Raw genomic sequence first — 16,960 nt, forward strand, 5'->3', positions numbered from 1 at the left:
CCATTGGTAGAAGAGGGACAGTCAACCTCCTATCTCCTTATTTCAAGGGTGGGTCAGCAAATTTTTTATTGGGGAGTTCGGGATGAACCTGAACCTGAGCCTCTCTTGGGCTGTCAGTTCAGAAAGGACCGAGACCTCCCAAATGTCGTGTTTCTGTAGGGGCGAAAGCGCTGGGAGCCCTTGGATTGACCCCTCATAGACGAGGGGAGCTGTAACTGCTTTCTCTTATCTTCTGATAGCCGGGGAACTGGAGATTTGCCCCATTTACTGGCCAGCTTTTCCAATTCACTTCTGAGGAGAAGTGATTCTTTAAAGGGCATCTTTGTGAGATTTACCTTGGAGGTTGCATCTGCTGACCAATTCCACAGCTATAGCTGTCTTCCTGCCACCACCACCAGAGGCCACCCTCTGGCCGAGGTACGGACTAGATTCGAGCCCATGTCAGCTAAAAAGGCAGTGGCAGGTTCCATAACTGCTCTGGAATTCGCCCCCGAGTCATCCATCTCCTGAGAGAGGAGCAGGCATGAACGACCTACCAGGGCACAAGAAGCAATCTGTAAGGTCATTGCTATTGCATCAAAGGCCTGTTTAAGGATAGACCCCATTCTTCTATAGTGCACATCCTTTAAGGCCGCTCCTCTATCCACTGGGATAGTTGTTCGCTTAGAGACGGCACAGACCAGCACATTTACTTTAGGGAAACACAAACATTCTCTCGCTGCCAGATCCAGCGGGTATAGAGCTTCTAACGCTCATCCACCTTTAAAACTTACTTCTGGGGCATCCCATTCCATGTCAATCAACTCCTGGATGGCTTCCAGTACTGGAAAGTAGAAAGAGACTTTCCATAGAGATATCAGAATAGGATTCTTCTTTGGTTCTGTCAGAGTCCACCCCAGGAACTCCCAGCATCTTTACGGTCTGGGAAACCAGGGCCAGCAATTTGTCTCTATGGAAAAATCACAATATGGTCTGACACGGTTCTAAACCAGGGGAATTTCCCCATTTTCCAAGGAATATCCTCCTCTTCGTCCATGCCATCCAGGTCCCTGCCAGGGACACCCTTTTGAGGCAAGGCATGCCTCGAGATGTGTCAATAGGACTGGGAGAGGGAGGGCTTATCGGCTGAGGTAGCAGACAGCACTTGTATGAAGGCCTTGAAAAATTTCCACCCAAGAGAAGGCAGCCAGATACATGCTTAGCCCAGGAGGTACAGGGTTAGGTGCCGCCAAATTTCTCTCCCCCATGGATGACCATTCCCAAGGTTACTCAGGTCCAGGGTACTTCCAGTTAAGGCTGTGGCTGACCCATCCTCTGAATGGGAGGAGCCAGGCTTAGCAAAGTTTGGGGAGGCCAACTCTCCCTGGGCTTCCTCATAGTGCTGACATAAGCAAGTATCCAGTTCAGACTGTGCAGCCGTAATATGACAAGCAGAGCAAAGAGAAAGCTGCTTATGTTTCTTTGCTGCTGGAGAGATTGGTGACAGTAGCTGTGTGTTCAGTCAGCTAGTGCTTAAAATTTTATGCGCACAGATTTTTGGCACCTACGCAGGCTGCGGCGAGGCACACGCACAGCCCGCGCACCCAGCTTTCCTTGTATTCCGCGCCTAGTAAGTTGTACGCGCACGGCGTTATGTGCACGTACCGATGCTCTATGGTGGGCAATACAGCACGCACAAAGATGCACAGAAGATGGCGCCGCTGCTGACCGGGCCTAGCCCACCAGAAGGCTGCTCAAACCCGCTCGAAAGCCCACTTCCTTTTATTTTATTTTTATTTATTTAGCATTTTTCTATACCAACCTTCATGGTTAAATACCATATCAGATCGGTTTACATCGAACAGGGATAGAGAACTGTAACAGATGGAACAACTTTTTTTTTTTATAGTCAGAAGAAAACAAAAAGTTACATTAAACAAGGACTATAAACTTGGAAGCTTGGACAGCTGGAAGGTAAAGGCCCGAGGAGGGCAATAACTTAAGAGCAAGAAGTCATAATGGAAGTCCGGGCTAGTGCTAGTTAGATTATTAGCAAATGTACTAATGTATATGAAGTAAATAGAGGAGGAGCGCGGTTCCATAACTTGTGAACAGGATGATCATCTAATGTGTATCCGAAGGATCCGGGAAGGCTTGTCGGAACAGCCAAGTCTTAAGTTTTTTCTTAAATGTTAGGAGGCAAGGTTCCAACCTGAGATCTGCGGGGAGGTTGTTCCAGATGGCTGGGCCTGCTATAGAAAAAGCTCAGTCCCTGGTCGAGATGTGGCGGGTGGCTTTGGTTGGAGGGGCTTGTAGCACTCCTTTGTAGATTTCTCTAGTCAGTCTGTTGGAAGTATGGAGTTTGAAAGGGATTTCAAGGTCGAGGTGAAGGTGGTTATGGATGGACTTGTGTGTCAGGGTGAGTGATTTGTGAAGGATTCTGTGGTTTACCCCAACAGGATCGGGAATGACGTCGGTACCACATGCTGAGCAAGGAGACCGGAGGAAGTCTTACCGAAACCCCTCCAAAATGTCTGAATTGGGAGGTAAATCTTTTTTTTTTTTTTAAACTTACCTGGGCTCAGTGCTTACTGGCTGAATACAGACAGTCTCCAGCTGCGGGCAAGGGTTTTAGCCATCACCACTGTGCTCAGCTTCCCACACCCACTGCCTTTCAGCTGCTTAAGTGCAAAGTCCACGCTGGGAACTGGCTACTGGACCAAGGCATACCTCTGAGGGATCTCAGAAATCACCTCAGGAATTCTCAACTGGGGAGAATCTTTAGGTATCACCACAGAGCTCAATCTTTTCTCCAATTTAAAAGTATAATTTTTTTCTTCCAAAAAGTAGAGTGATCCCCATAGGGAAAGCATGTCCTCTATCTGCTGGAGACTGAGAAATACTGAAGGGCTGAGGTCATTACAGGGGTGCATGTAGGATGACCTCAGCTTTGAAACCTGTCTCCATCTGCTGGCAGGGGAGCATAACCCATTGGTCCTGAGTCCATCTGGCTACATGCTAGGAAATTAGGCATTGAACCTGAGACTTTCCACATGGCAGTGCCCACCACTTGCCACCTCAGCCACCAGGCCAGACCTGCATGTTAATTTTTTAGATAAAAATTGTAATTCTTTCTAGAAATATTTTATAGGTGACACTGAGTGACTGTGCTGACCCTCCCTTCCTATGTATGAATCTAAAGTCAAGGATAAGTTTGAGCTTGTTTTTTTGAGCCCAGTGGAAAGCCTGGAAGCACAGTCAACCTCTATTCAGAAGATGCCATGGGCTGTCATAGCAGGCCCACTGTGGGTTAACATGGAGGCACACTGCATCTGCAGAAAGCAGAGTTGCTTATCTGTAACAGGTGTTCTCCTAGGACAGCAGGATGTTAGTCCTCACACATGGGTGACATCATCAGTTTCTAGAAACTTTGACTGGCACGCTGAGCATGCCCAGCATGCCACTATCCGCTCAACACAAGGTCCCTCTTCAGTCTTGTAACATAGAATTATGAAAAAATATAAAATAACAAAACACAGGAGAAACCCAACTCCATGGGGTGGTGGGCGGGTTTCATGAGGACTAACATCATACTGTCACAGGTAAGCAACATTTGCTTTCTCACAGGACAAGCAGGATGGTAGTCCTCACATATGGGTGAGTACCGAGCTGAGGATGTCTGAGAAATGCACCAAATGTTCCCAAGATGAGCAATAGGCACAAGTATTGGGGAGGAATTTGGTAGAGGGCATCCTGAACCCTAACGGGCAGGCGGAAGGGTGTTGGTACGTCAAGTTGTAAAAAGGTTGCGCAAGACAGATTGGCCGAAGATGGAATCTCGTCTTCCGGCCTTGTCTAAGCAATAATGGGCTGTAAAGGTATGGAGAGAACTCCAGGTAGCAGCCCTGCAAATATCAGGAGCGGCACAGAGCGTTAAGTGTGCTACTGAAGTCGCCATGGCCTTCACAGAGCGTGCCTTAACACGGTCTTGAAGTGGAATGCCGGCTTGCTGATAGCAAAAGAATATGCAGTCCGCTAACCAGGAGGAGAGAGTCTGCTTACCCACCCACAGGCTGCCCCAATTTGGTGGAATGGAAAGAGACAAACAATTGAGTGCTTTTCCTGTGGGCAGCTGTATGATCTAGATAGAATGCTAGAGCACATTTACAATCAAGGGTATGCCCAAGTAGGTGCCAGTCAAAGTTCTAGAAACTTTGACAAAAGTTTTTCGTGATTAGGCTCCATCCTATGATGTCACCCATATGTGAGGACTACCATCCTGCTTGTCCTGTGAGAACACCTGTTACAGGTAAATTCTGCTTTCTCCTAGGACAAGCAGGATGGTAGTCCTCACACATGGGTGAATCCCTAGCTACAGGCTGTTCCCGAATACAAACCAAACCAACAGGCACCCAAACCAGGTGCCAATGGGCACAACAGAGATGTTGTTGGGAACAGAGGGAGACAGCCTGAACCCTAAAAAGGGGCCCTAGGCAAGAAGAGTTGGGTTCTACAGTTGGAAGAGAATCCAGAGGACAGACTGGCTGAAGCTGCTGTCTTGTCAGCCATCTCTGTCAAAGCAATAGTGAGCAGCCAAAGTGTGGAGGGAACTCCATGTTGCCATCTTGCAGATCTCAGACACAGGGAGTGCCCTCAGGTGGGCTACCGAAGTTGTCATGGCTCAAACAGAATGAGCCTTGACATGGCCCCCAAGATGCAGCCCTGCTTGTGCATAGCAGAAGGAGATGCAATCTGCCAGCCAGTTAGATAGGGTTTGCTTGGCAACCAACTCCCAATCTGTTCTTATCAAATGAGATGAAGAGTTGCATGGATTGCCTTTGGCCTGCTGTCCATTACAGGTAGAAGGCTAAGGCTCTCTTGCAATCCAAACTGTGCAGTGCCCGTTTGCCCTGGTGTGAATGGGGCCTGGGGAAAAAAGGTGGGTAGGACGACTGACTGATTCAGATGGAAATCCGTCACCACCTTTGGTAGGAATTTAGGGTGTGTACGGAGAACCACCCTATCAGGAAAGAACTTCATGTATGGTGGATGCATCATCAACGCCTAAAGCTCACTAACCCCGCATGGCGATGTGACTGCGACCTGGAACATGACCTTCCAGGTCAGGTACTTCAGGTCACAGGTGCGCAGTGGCTCAAAAGGAAACTTCATGAGTTGAGCCAATACAATATTAAGGTCCCAGGATACAGAGGAGGCTTTAGTTGAAGCAGACCTCACATAAAAGCACCCCATTATGGGTTGCACAGAGATGGTTGAACCATCCACCCCCTGATGGTAGGCACTGATGGCACTCAGATGCACTCTGACGGAGTATGTTTTTAAGCCAGCATCCGACAGGTGCAGCAAATAGTCAAGCAGTTTTGGTGTAGGGCAGGCAAACGGATCCAAACTGTAACCCTCACACCACACGGCAAACCTTCTCCACTTCAGGCCATAAGACTTTCTGGTGGAAGGCTTCCTGAAGGCTACCAGGACCCAGGAAACATCCTCCGACAGGTGAAGGAGCAAAATTAGCCTCTCCACATCCAGGTCATTAGGGATAACACACTGAGGTTGGGGTGGCGCACCCTGCCTTGATCCTGCTTGAACAGATCTGGGGAGGTCCCTAGATTGATTGGGTCCCTGCAGGAGCAGGAACCAGATCTGCCTCAGCCAATGAGGATCATGTTTCCCTTGTCTTGCCGGAGTTTCAGGAGTGTCTTCAGCATCAGCAGAAGTGGAGGATTCTCGTACAGTAGGCCCCTGCCCCGATGACGGGCATAGGCATCTGTGACTGGTTTACCGTCCCCCCCTGAACAGGGAGAATTGTTTCACCTTCCTGTTGCAGAGGGAGGTGAAGAGATCCAAGTCTGGGGTTCCCCAGAGGTGGATCCCTGGATCTGGTCTACCACTGCCGGATCCAGGGACCACTTGTGAGGTAGGAAGGCCCGGCTGAAGCGGTCCACCACTAAATTCTCCATCCCTGCAAGGTACATTTGCCCGGAGCAGCATGCCCTGAGACAGAGCCCATGACCAAATCTGAACTGCTTCCTGACCCAGGAGGAATGATCCCATACCTCCCTGTTTATTCATGTTGAAACTCCAGAAAGTTGATCTGCCATTGAGATTCCTGGGCAGACCACAGGCCCTGTGTGTGGAGGCCATGATGAAAACAATCTGGGGAGGGGGAGACTGGAAAGGAGCCCCCGTTCCAAATTGTACAGGTTCTCCCACCAAGACAGAGTGGTAGAGTGATGCGGATGCGCACGCCGAGTTCCTGGGTGGCCTGTCACCACTGGACTGCAGGGTCCATTGAGTCCTGTGCATTTGCAAGCGAGCCAAAGGTATGAAATGAACAGTGCCCGCCATATGCAGGCGAGCCAAAGGTGTGATATAGACAGTGGCCGCCATATGACCCAGAAGATGGAGCATGAGGCAGGCGGAGACCTGCTGACTCCAGCGAACTAGACTTACGAGGGATGCCAGTGTAAGATCGTGAGGCAAATAAGCTCTGGCCTGAGCTGTGTCCAGCTGGGCGCCAATGAAGCTCAACTGTGGCAACGAGGTCAGGTGGGACTTCGGGTAGTTGACAAACCCAAGGGACTCCAATACCCAAATGGTCAAGTGTAGTGACCGAAGCGTCCCCTCCCGGGAGCCACTCGACCAGCAAGTCGAAGTAGGGGAACACTTGCACCCCTAAACAGAGGTGCACTCCCACTGCTGCCAGGCACTTGGTGAAGACACGAGGTGCCGAGGCCAGGTCAAATGGCAACATTCTGTATTGGAAATGCCTTTCGCCCATGATAAAGCAAAGATACTTTCTATGGCCGGGGAAGATTTCAATGTAGGTGTATGCATCTTTGAGCTAGTCCCCTTCTTGCAGGAGGGGAATCAGGGTGCCCAGAGAGACCATTTTGAACTTTTCTCTTTTTAGAAATTGGTGTAAAGCTCTTAGGTCCAGAATAGGATGGAGTCCTCCTGTTCCCTTTGAAATCAGGCAATAGTGAGAATAGAAACCCCTCCCCCTTGCTATTGCAGTGTCACGGGTTCAACTGCTCCAGGTGTCATGAGGGTGAAAAGCTCTGTCAAGAGTATTTCCTGATGCGAGGAACAACCCCAAGAAAGGCACAGGGAAGTGTCCACGGGAACACCCAGAAAACTGAGCAGATACCCTTGGCGAGCGATGGAGAGGACCCACTGGTCTGAGGTCACATTGGGCCAGCGGTCCACAAAGAATCACAGCCAGCCCCCAATCAAGGGGCTCGGCATCAAGGGTATGGTCAATTGACTTGTGCTCCCCCGCAGGCAGTCAAAACCCCATAGCAGGACTCGACTGGGGCGCTGGCTGAGGCCTGGGGGTCCTCTGACAGAAAAAGGACCTTCATGAACTCTGTTGCAAGAATTTCCTGGCAGAGGATGGGGGAGGGGGGGTCTGAAGTACTGGCTGATAGATGCTGGAGGGTCTCATGGTGATCCTTCAATTGAACCACTGCAACTCTTGACTTTGTCCCCAAAAAGGTTTTCTCCCGTGCATGGGAGATCCACGAGCTTCTTCTAGACCTCTGGCTGGAGATCCAAGGCTTGGAGCCAGGCCATTCTGCAGGCACCAATGCCCGTCGCTGCCACCCTAGAGATGCTTCAAAACATTGTAGGTGAAGCACACCTCATACTTGCCACATTCCAAGCCTTGATGGACGATAGCCATAAAAGTGTCCTGCTGCTGCTGAGGCAGACGCTCAGATAACTCCTGGACTTGTTTCCAGAGGTTCTGAGAATGCTGCATCATATACAACTGGTAGGAAATAGTACGGGCAATTAGCATGTCACCCTGGAATACCTTACTGCCCAGTGCATCCAGCGCTTTGTGCTCTCAGCCGGAGGGGCAGAGGCATTGGTGCGGGAACACTTGGCCTTCTTGAATGCAGACTGATGTGGGAGCTGACGCGCCTCAAACCTCAAGGCCTGCTGCACCAGGTAGACTGCATCCATCTTCCTGTTTAAAAGGACGGAGTGGGGTGTTCCCAAATTCTAAGGGGTAAGACCTTGAAAATGTCTTGCACAGGAACAGCTACCACTTCCTTAGGGGCATCAAATGACTGGAGAACCTCCAGCATCTTATGCCTGGCATCCTCTTTCATCAGAAGCTGGAACGGCATGGTTTCTGCCATGGCCCGGACAAAGCTCGTAAAGGTCAAGTCCTTAGGTGGGGACCGCCACTGCTCCTCTGGAGGAGACTGCTCTGAATGAAGATCCCCTGAGTCATTGGATGAGAACATGGAGGTATCATCTCTCCACAGGTCATATGGGGCATCTTCTTCACTGAGATCAGCCGGAGACATTGGTGGAGGGCCCCAGCCCAGGAACTTCGGTTTGGGCTCCAAGGCCCCCGAAGGACCCGGAACCGGACCAGGGAATGCCAGTCGAGGAACCACGGGCCTTAGCAGTGCCACAGGCTACACCGGACCCTCTTCCTCAGAGGAACCCACAATGGGAATCACTCCAGAAGGGGGAGGCAAAGATAGCTGCAGGGGCATCGATGGACCCCCAGGGACTGGCAGTGGCTGTGTGGAGAGGACGCCTAGAAGGACACTGAGGTGCTCCAGCAGTGGTGCCAGCATCAAGGGTGCTGGCTCCGGCACCGGTGGAAGCACCAGTGGGGCCGGCAGTTTGATGCACCGCTAAATGCACCCTATGAACTAACTTCTCCTGGAAGTCCACCGAGGATAGAGCGGACGGAGGAGGGGGAGGCATCACCAGATCTCCCTCGGAGTCCGAGGGAGATCTGTGCCTTGCACCAGCATCGGGTGGGGGAATGCCTGGAAATTACGGGCTCGATGGAGGTGGATGCCTCATCTCTGCAGGGTTGTTTTGGGGGCATCACAGCAGGCACTGGTGCCATCCCGAGCCTGATGCCATGCGAAAATGGTGACCGGTGTTGATGTTTCCGTGACATCCCATGGTGCTTGACCCTGGTCTTTGCCCGGTGCTGAGGAGGATGGAGACAATTCCAATGACCTGGTGCGTAAAGATACTGACAGCCGATCTCCAGCCCCCCTCTCCTGAGGGGGCACCGGAGGGGGGGTGGACAGCGAGGGCTCGATGCCCATCAGTTCCCTGCAGCCTCTTGGAGTCTATGCCTCTTATGCTGGAGTTGATGGTTCGGATTTTCTGGAACCGAAGAGTTTTTCCATCTTGTCCAAACGGGCCCGACGGCCTTTGGGAGTTATCTAATCACAAAAATGAAACCCTGGATGACGTGCAACACCCCCAGGCAGAGGATACAACCTCATGCAGGTCTATAAGGGACATGGCCCACGGACACTGAGGGCACTGGCGAAAATCCGATGTCGCCATCACCAAAAAATACCCGCTGAACAGTCAGTGCCCAGTGGCCACCGAGAGTGAGACGCACCGGTAACCAACCGCAAAGAAGGAAGAAACTTACTGCTCCACCCTACTAAGCCGGTAGGAAGATGGGAGACCCCAGTGTAGGAAAAGGTCAGAACCGACCTGAAAAGAACTTGAAAAAGAGCAGAGCTCCACAATTGTGAGATGATAGCTCCGCGGAAAAGAAGAGACTGAAGACTGACCCCCGAGTGAATGCGCAGATAGTGGCATGCTGAGCATGCTCAGTGTGTCAGTTAAATTTTCTAGAAACTTTGACAAAAGTTTTCCATGCCAGGCTCCATCTGGTGTCACCCATATGTTAGGAATACCATGCTGCTTATATCCTAGGAGAAATAGCTAATCTGACCTGATGAAGGGTTCATAATTCTCAAAAGCTAATCAGAGATAGATTTTATTGAGCTAATGCAATACATCACCTATAACCTTTTTGTTGACCCCTTATTTCCTCATATTCAAGTGGACTTACACAACAACCACAATATTTTGCTAATTTTCTGACAACTATAGTAGCATTTCCCACCCCTCTTTTGGAGGCACACCTAACCAATTGGGTTTTCAGGATATTCATAATGAATTGCATGAGAATATTTGGTCTATGCAGATATCTCATGCATATTCATTGTGGTAATCCTGAAAACCTGACTGGATAGGTGTGCTTCCCGAAGAGAGAAACACTGACCTATAGTGAGCTTTGCAGTGGGCATTATCAGATTACTGCTTTCACTGTATCACCCCTGCTGGGAGATATCTATTAGTGCAATTACCTTAAGTTACTATTCATTACTGCATATTCTATTGCTTACATAAAAAGATCTTTCTGGAAAAAAAAAAATAGACAAATGGCTTATACATGATTTATATAATGTTTATTATTCCAGCCTGTACAAATATAAGACACTAATACACAGCTGAAGCTTAATTTTTGAAAATCAAAAACTAGAAGTTCATTCAGTGTGATATAAATGTACATTTTACATTAAAGTTGTAGGAAAAATACTGATATTTGCTATTAACAAATTTTCATTCATGTAAAAATCACATTGCAAGTAAAATTTAATTAGAAAATACAAAATATTCACATAAGGTACTTATATGTTGCTTTCTACCAATAAGCACATTTTCCTATCTTTTCTGAAAGAAGAAGAACATATAGATTCACAGTTAGACTTGACATTCAAGACTGTAACAAAAACTCTTAAATGGGATTTATTTTCTGTAAGCATTTTTCTCCTCTCTCTGGTAAAGTGCACTTAAAAGGCTATTCTGTATTTGGAATACCACCAGGACTTCATGTATATTCTCTCTTTCACTGTAATGTGTTTTAGGATGAAAACAATGTCCATTTTAAAAATCAATTAATTCTGGTTTTTATCACACTCAGTCACTCTAGGCAAGAGTTTGGAATGGAAAAAAATTACTGTATATATATATTACCTAATACATTTAAGAAAAATACATCCCTTGTCAACATCTTAATCCTTCAATGTGTGCTTTTAATACAACAAATATTTTTAGAATTGGTTGCTGTGACTGTGAATTGTATAAAAAGTCAAGTCTTGAAGTCCTTGTTCCAGAAGTCTCAGAGATATAAAATTAAATTAAAAAAAAAAAAAAAGAGTTAAGAGGTAGTGTATGAAAAGTCTAATGCATTTTACCATTAAAACTCTATAATGAACCCCAGTACCATGAAATAATAAAATTAACAAACTAAAATCTTACCATTTAATCACTTGAGTAATGATTTAAAAACATTTGCAAAAATCTCTCAGAACACAGTGGTATGATGAAGATGGAAGAACTTTAAACATAAAAACTTGCAGTATGTAGTAACTCAAGCAGATTATGCAATTACAAAATGCTGTGCTGTTAGATTCGTGGCCAAGTATTGCCTAAGAAAAAACATTCTTCACCAAATTTATCATCAATATTTTCTCTTTGCACACCCCTCTTCATACAGTATAAAATCTTTGGAACATTAAGCCCTTTTTTTTCCTATTAATTTAGATATGCTATGTGGTGTCACTGTTCATACTAGGCTCAGTTCAAACCTCTTTACTACTAAAATGGGCTGCAGTAACCAGCTTTCATCAATGACTGCTACTGGAGCCATGATCTAGAATATTCATTTTCAATGCATTGGTCTAAAACATTCGGATGTATGTAAAACATCATGTCAAGGAGTAAATCTCTGCAGGTTAGAGCCAAATAATGGGAGAGCTGTGGCAGGAAAAGGTGGGATTCTGTCTCTGAAAACATGTCCTTTTGTCACCTCTGTTGTTGTTTGGCTCTATACCACAGCTCAGAGGTTCTGCACTATTTAACCATTTTTTTTTTATTTTGCAGGTTGAATGAATCCCAAAGCTCTATTTTAAAGATATTAAGAAAAGCAATCTGTCATAGCAGCTGCTGAAATTTAACTGTTACAGTATAAATGCAAACAAATATTAATGTTTTCACAACACAGGAAACAATTTTGTATTTTTAAAACTTTGCATGCACCATCACACTTGCCTTCTTAATTTTTTAGTATTCAAATAATGTGTTCTTAGTTTTTCTGCTAGAACATACCCTTCCCTTCCTTCTTAATTTCTGAATGACAGTCTCCTACCACGGGAAAGAATTCCCAAGCCCAGAGCATCCCAGCAACAACAAATATGGTAGGTCAGCTTGGTTTGTTTGTTCCACATCTATCTACCAAGAGATGTAAAACAAAAGAAACTCTAAAGGCTCAGAAAGCTTTATATGTCTATCAGTTTTAAATCCGGATTAGCACATTTTACAATTCTTGATAAACTGGTTTAGGTTCCTTTCATTGCAGAATTCCTGTGCTTACTTACTCTGAAAGTAGCAAAATGTTTCCGTGTTTGAGTAACAAACCGGGCAGTTTCCAGGCTGAGTAGGCACCTGAAAGCCAAGTAGCTTGACTAAGCTTTCCTTACTGATACATCTTGCGGTAGCTGCATGCATGCTTCAGAAATGCAGGAACTGACAACTGTGTTGTACTTATGGTTTGGAGGGTAAATAGATGATGGTATTTTTTTCATCTATTTCTTAATCATATTCCTCTTACAATACAAAAAAGCATATGTGCACACACTGGACACAGTGTAGCATGAAGACAAATGGTTGAGTTTATACAAGTTTGAATCTAACAAACATTAGCCATGATTTTTTTTTTTTTTAAAGTTCTTCTTACTTAGCCATTCCTACCATTATAAATATTAAAAATAATCAAACTTTTGTAGCAGTACCACTATACAATATGAGAAACACAGCTGAAGTGTGATCACTGTGGAAGAGAGTCTGGCGAGCAGGGCCTGTCCAGTGTCCAATTTAAGATAACATGTATTTTATGATTAAAAATATAAATGTGTGAGAAATAAGCTACTGGTAGCTATAGACCATTGGGGGGGGGGGGGCGAGGGAAGGAAACGTAAGAGACAAGACCATTTGAAGATGCATATGAGGTTAGGAGGTACTACACAGCTTTAGGAACAAATCTTGGCTCCAACAATATGAAGTTATATCTTCCAAAGCAGATCATGAATAATAATTTGCCAAAAAGTCACAACCTACAAAAAGTTAATGGATTGTTGGGTTCCTGGCTACTGGTTATAAAAACAAAACCATTGAATATCTTCTCCTGTATTCCCCTCTGCTGCCCCCTCCCATCACCCCCCCCCCAAAAAAAAATAATGCTAGAAATGACAGAGCAGCACTTTTAAGCATGGTTAGTAAGTCCTTTACGAAACAAACACTGGTACAGTAAATGCAGGTCATTGCAGCTATGTAAGACTAACTGTGAAAATCTTATGGGATCCTCTTATCAGTCTGCACAGCCACTTTCTCTTTGCATGTATGATTTTTATCCTAAGCATATTCCCTTATCCCCAACTCCTCCTATCAACCCTGTTTTTCACACTTCCACTATCAATGACATGAAGGGCAGTTCTGTTCCTTACACTTAAATCTGGACGACTCCATCTAATAGAGGAAAGCAGGAAGGAGTGAACTGAAAGGTTAAATATCTGTGCACGCCCCTTGATACAGGGCTACCTGCCGTAAGCCTGCAGTTAAAACTCCCATGTATAAAAGTGAAAACTATTCTTTTTGTTTTGATACTTCTGGTAGGGTGACCAACTGCCTGGTTTTGGACCGGACAGCCCGGTTTTGCAGCCTGTGGTACAGTGTCCTGTTACAAGGGTAACCGGACACTATAAAACCCGGTCAGGCAAGGCCAGGGGCCGATCAGTGGTGGCAGCGCTCCAATCACCTGCCTGTTTTCGGGGCTCTTCCTCCTCCTCCGCCTCTCCCATAGCTGTGCCGCACTTGTTGCTTCTTTGCACCGTCCTCCTGGGAGTCGCAGGGGAAGAGGAGAGACGAACCCAGCCCCAAAGGCAGGCAGGCAGGCAGGATCTGCCTAAGAAAAAAAATCAATGCTCGATTTGAAAGGGAAAGGGCTCCCCGGCCCTACTCCATGGAAAAGCTGGCAACCCTAACTTCTGGGCAGCATATATGAAAACGAAAGATAGAAATGGAAAGCTCTCTCAGGTGGTTTGAATTAAACTCATAACAACAAAACCCTGCATATTCAACCTCACTGAAGATGTAACCAATTGGGGAAACCTAACACCTTTCTATATGTCATTGCACTTCATATAATCCCTGTAAATGTTACCTTTACAATAAAGAAAGGTCGGTGTTCATGAACATGTAAATATGTCTACTCAAATTGGGCGTTTGAGTAGACTGTCTGCCTTACCCAGGGCCCCTCTCCCATTAAGTATAAAACGGGAGAAAATCCTGGATAAATCAGACTTATCATCTCTAAATTTCTGCCTCAGTGTTTAAGCGATAATTGTCTTATATTACATTTTTCCATACAAAAAAGTTAATGTCAAGGTGCCACGCTTCCCATCTGCAATAAATAAATAGTGTCCTGCACTTTATAGCCAAGCTGTAGCCAACAGTTAGTGTTTCACACTCAACCTGTAAAACCATCAACTAAAGATCCCAGATGGTTTCACCTCTACAGAAAAAAGTGCACTACAAGGTATCATTTCTGCTTCATTCTACTATTCAAACCACGTTCTCTTCTCTCGATTTAAATGTATCTGGCATACGCATGACAGATTCAATACAAGCTAGATAAACTATATATACGCTAACACAGATATTTATTTAATTAAAGGCATACATTTTATTCCATAGGGTTAAAGGTTCCAGATGGAATTCAGTTTGGTAGATAGTCTGGCATTTCTGGCACTAATCTTGCAGGAAAGTTTTCAAAATGAGATAAGGGATAAGGGACAATACTGGCATCGATATTATCTGACTGTATTTCAGTTTATTGAACTACAGAGAATTGCAATGACTTTCCTAACCTTACATATTAGTCAGTCGTTAAGAGGACAAGGACTCTAATCAATAGACAACACTTCTTTCCTGGGATCAGGTGATACTGTTTTACTCTCTCTCTATATATGTACAATTGAATCTACATTTTTAATGTTACGTATCATAACAATTATCAAAGTAAATGTTAAATCTCCACTCAAGACAAACATTTGTATGTTTGTGATAGTAATTACCCTGAGGCTTATTCAGCAAAGGGATACTCTTGGATTGTGCCCATTGAAGGAGTTCTTACTGTTTTGACCATGTCTCTATAAACTCAGTTTCCTCATTTCTTTCATGAAACACATATGCATCAATGCCTACCATAATTACTGAATCAAAATTATTGCATGGTATTTTAAAATACGTTAAAATAAAGAGAAGAGAACTGGCACCCAAAGTATAAAAAAAAAAAGAAGTAAGACTTTCACATTGGTATCAATGCTGTTGCTTTCATTTTCACTAAGCATTCAGTAGTAGCCCACATATAAAGATCAAGTATCTCTAACAGCAAACAGTTAAGAGAGCAGTTCACATTAGTTGGAAACTTTTAAGCTAACAAACTGTTCAATAGGTGTTTATAGCCCCACCCAGTAGGTCTGCAAATTATTTTGTTAAAAAAAAAATTCAGGAGTTCCTATTATATAGTTATGAGGAAAAAAACCAGATACTTCTTGTGCTTCCAAGCTGCATGATGAATTTCAGAAATAGTCAAGAAGCAATGCCAGGCCACCAATTAGAAATATGTGACCACCACAGTCCTCTTTCTCCATCTCTGATACTGCTCCTGGAAAAGCAGGGAGCAGAGAACAGCAACTATCTGGCATTCTTTTTCACTGCTCCAAATCAAGCAAAATGAACAGTGCCAATTGTTAGTGCTATCCACGTATAGCGACGATGGTCTCAGCAAACCAAAACATCTGGCCAGCTAACATGGATTGCAGCTTGAACAAGTGAAATTAAAACATTGAACAGGATGGCACCTTCGGTTAATGTGGACTGAAGTACAGGCAGTGCAAGTTTATAGTGTTATAACTGTGCCGTCTTCTTCTAAGGGTCTTTTGTCAAGGGTGCTTTTTCCTTGCACCACGTTAACTCCACCCACCGCTAAATGCAAATTTAAGTGGTTAGATGGAATAAAGCCATTCTGCGGTGACTCAGAATGATGGGCATCGATTTGCGTTAATGACTCCAGGCTCTCACTGGTTGGGACAGCTTTTGGAATCTGTTGCGGCTCCCCATTGCTTTCAATAATGATGTCCTCATCATCGCTCTCCTCTTCTTCTGGATGGAAATTCTGCACAACGTGCTGCGTGGTCATGTGCCCATGAAGGCTTGTGCTGCTGTCAGTTGACTGGCCAGAGCTGCCGGAAGTCCGACTGTTTCTAACCACATTGTTTCTCTGGTTCGCTGGCCTGACAGTAATAATCAGGTTATGGCTGTTTGCAATCATCATATCTGTAACTTGATCAAGGCTCTTCCCAGAAACCTCAATGCCGTTGACTTCAAGAACCTCATCATTGACAGCCAATAAACCTGTGCTTTGGGCCAGGCCGCCAGGAACAAGTCTGGATATAAAAATCCCTGGGACTTTCTCTAACCCATGTGGTGTTACTCTGACACTTGAGCCGTCACGGATGTAAAATCCTAGTGGTTTTTCGGTGCCATGTTTGTACAGTCTAACTCTGCGGTGGGTTTCGGGAAGAATGTCTACATCAATAATAGAGGACACTGGTCTGAAGTCTCGTGGCATGCTGATGACGATATGGGGTTTCTTTCTCTGGTTATCTGCACGCAACACATTAGATAGGACATTTTTCTTCTTCGTTAAAGTGTCTGTACCGAAGGCACTGTAGTCTGCTTCCTCTGTAAGAATAAAGATATATTTTAGTATCTGAAATCTCAAAATCTGATTTACAAATATCCATACTGTCATTTGAAATTTATCATGTCATAGTTGTACATTCGTTAGGTAATGGATTTTTTTTTTTTTTTTTTAAAAAGGAAGAACTAGCTAAACCGGTTGCTCAGAAAACATCAGCATATTTACATTCCTTATACTACCATCCCAAAGAAATACCATTGATAAACCACCAGATGGCCCTATTTTTTTACAACATGAAGAAAATACGACAAATAACCTTTGCAGACAAGTGATTAAAGAAATCAAGTCTAC

General features: G+C 45.2%; 1 protein-coding gene across 1 annotated transcript in view; it reads right to left on the bottom strand.

Annotated features, from left to right (window-relative positions):
* Positions 1-11,166: 11,166 nt before the first annotated feature.
* The window catches only part of PARD6B (par-6 family cell polarity regulator beta), a 109,326-nt gene continuing 103,532 nt past the window's right edge, over positions 11,167-16,960 (bottom strand). Inside the window, exon 3 of the mRNA XM_029612453.1 lies at positions 11,167-16,650. Coding sequence (XP_029468313.1) covers positions 15,806-16,650 — 845 coding nt within the window. The 3' untranslated portion in view covers positions 11,167-15,805. The remainder of the gene's footprint in view (positions 16,651-16,960) is intronic.

The sequence above is a fragment of the Rhinatrema bivittatum genome, chromosome 8 (assembly GCF_901001135.1).
Source record: "Rhinatrema bivittatum chromosome 8, aRhiBiv1.1, whole genome shotgun sequence".
NCBI classification, from domain to species: Eukaryota; Metazoa; Chordata; class Amphibia; order Gymnophiona; family Rhinatrematidae; genus Rhinatrema; species Rhinatrema bivittatum.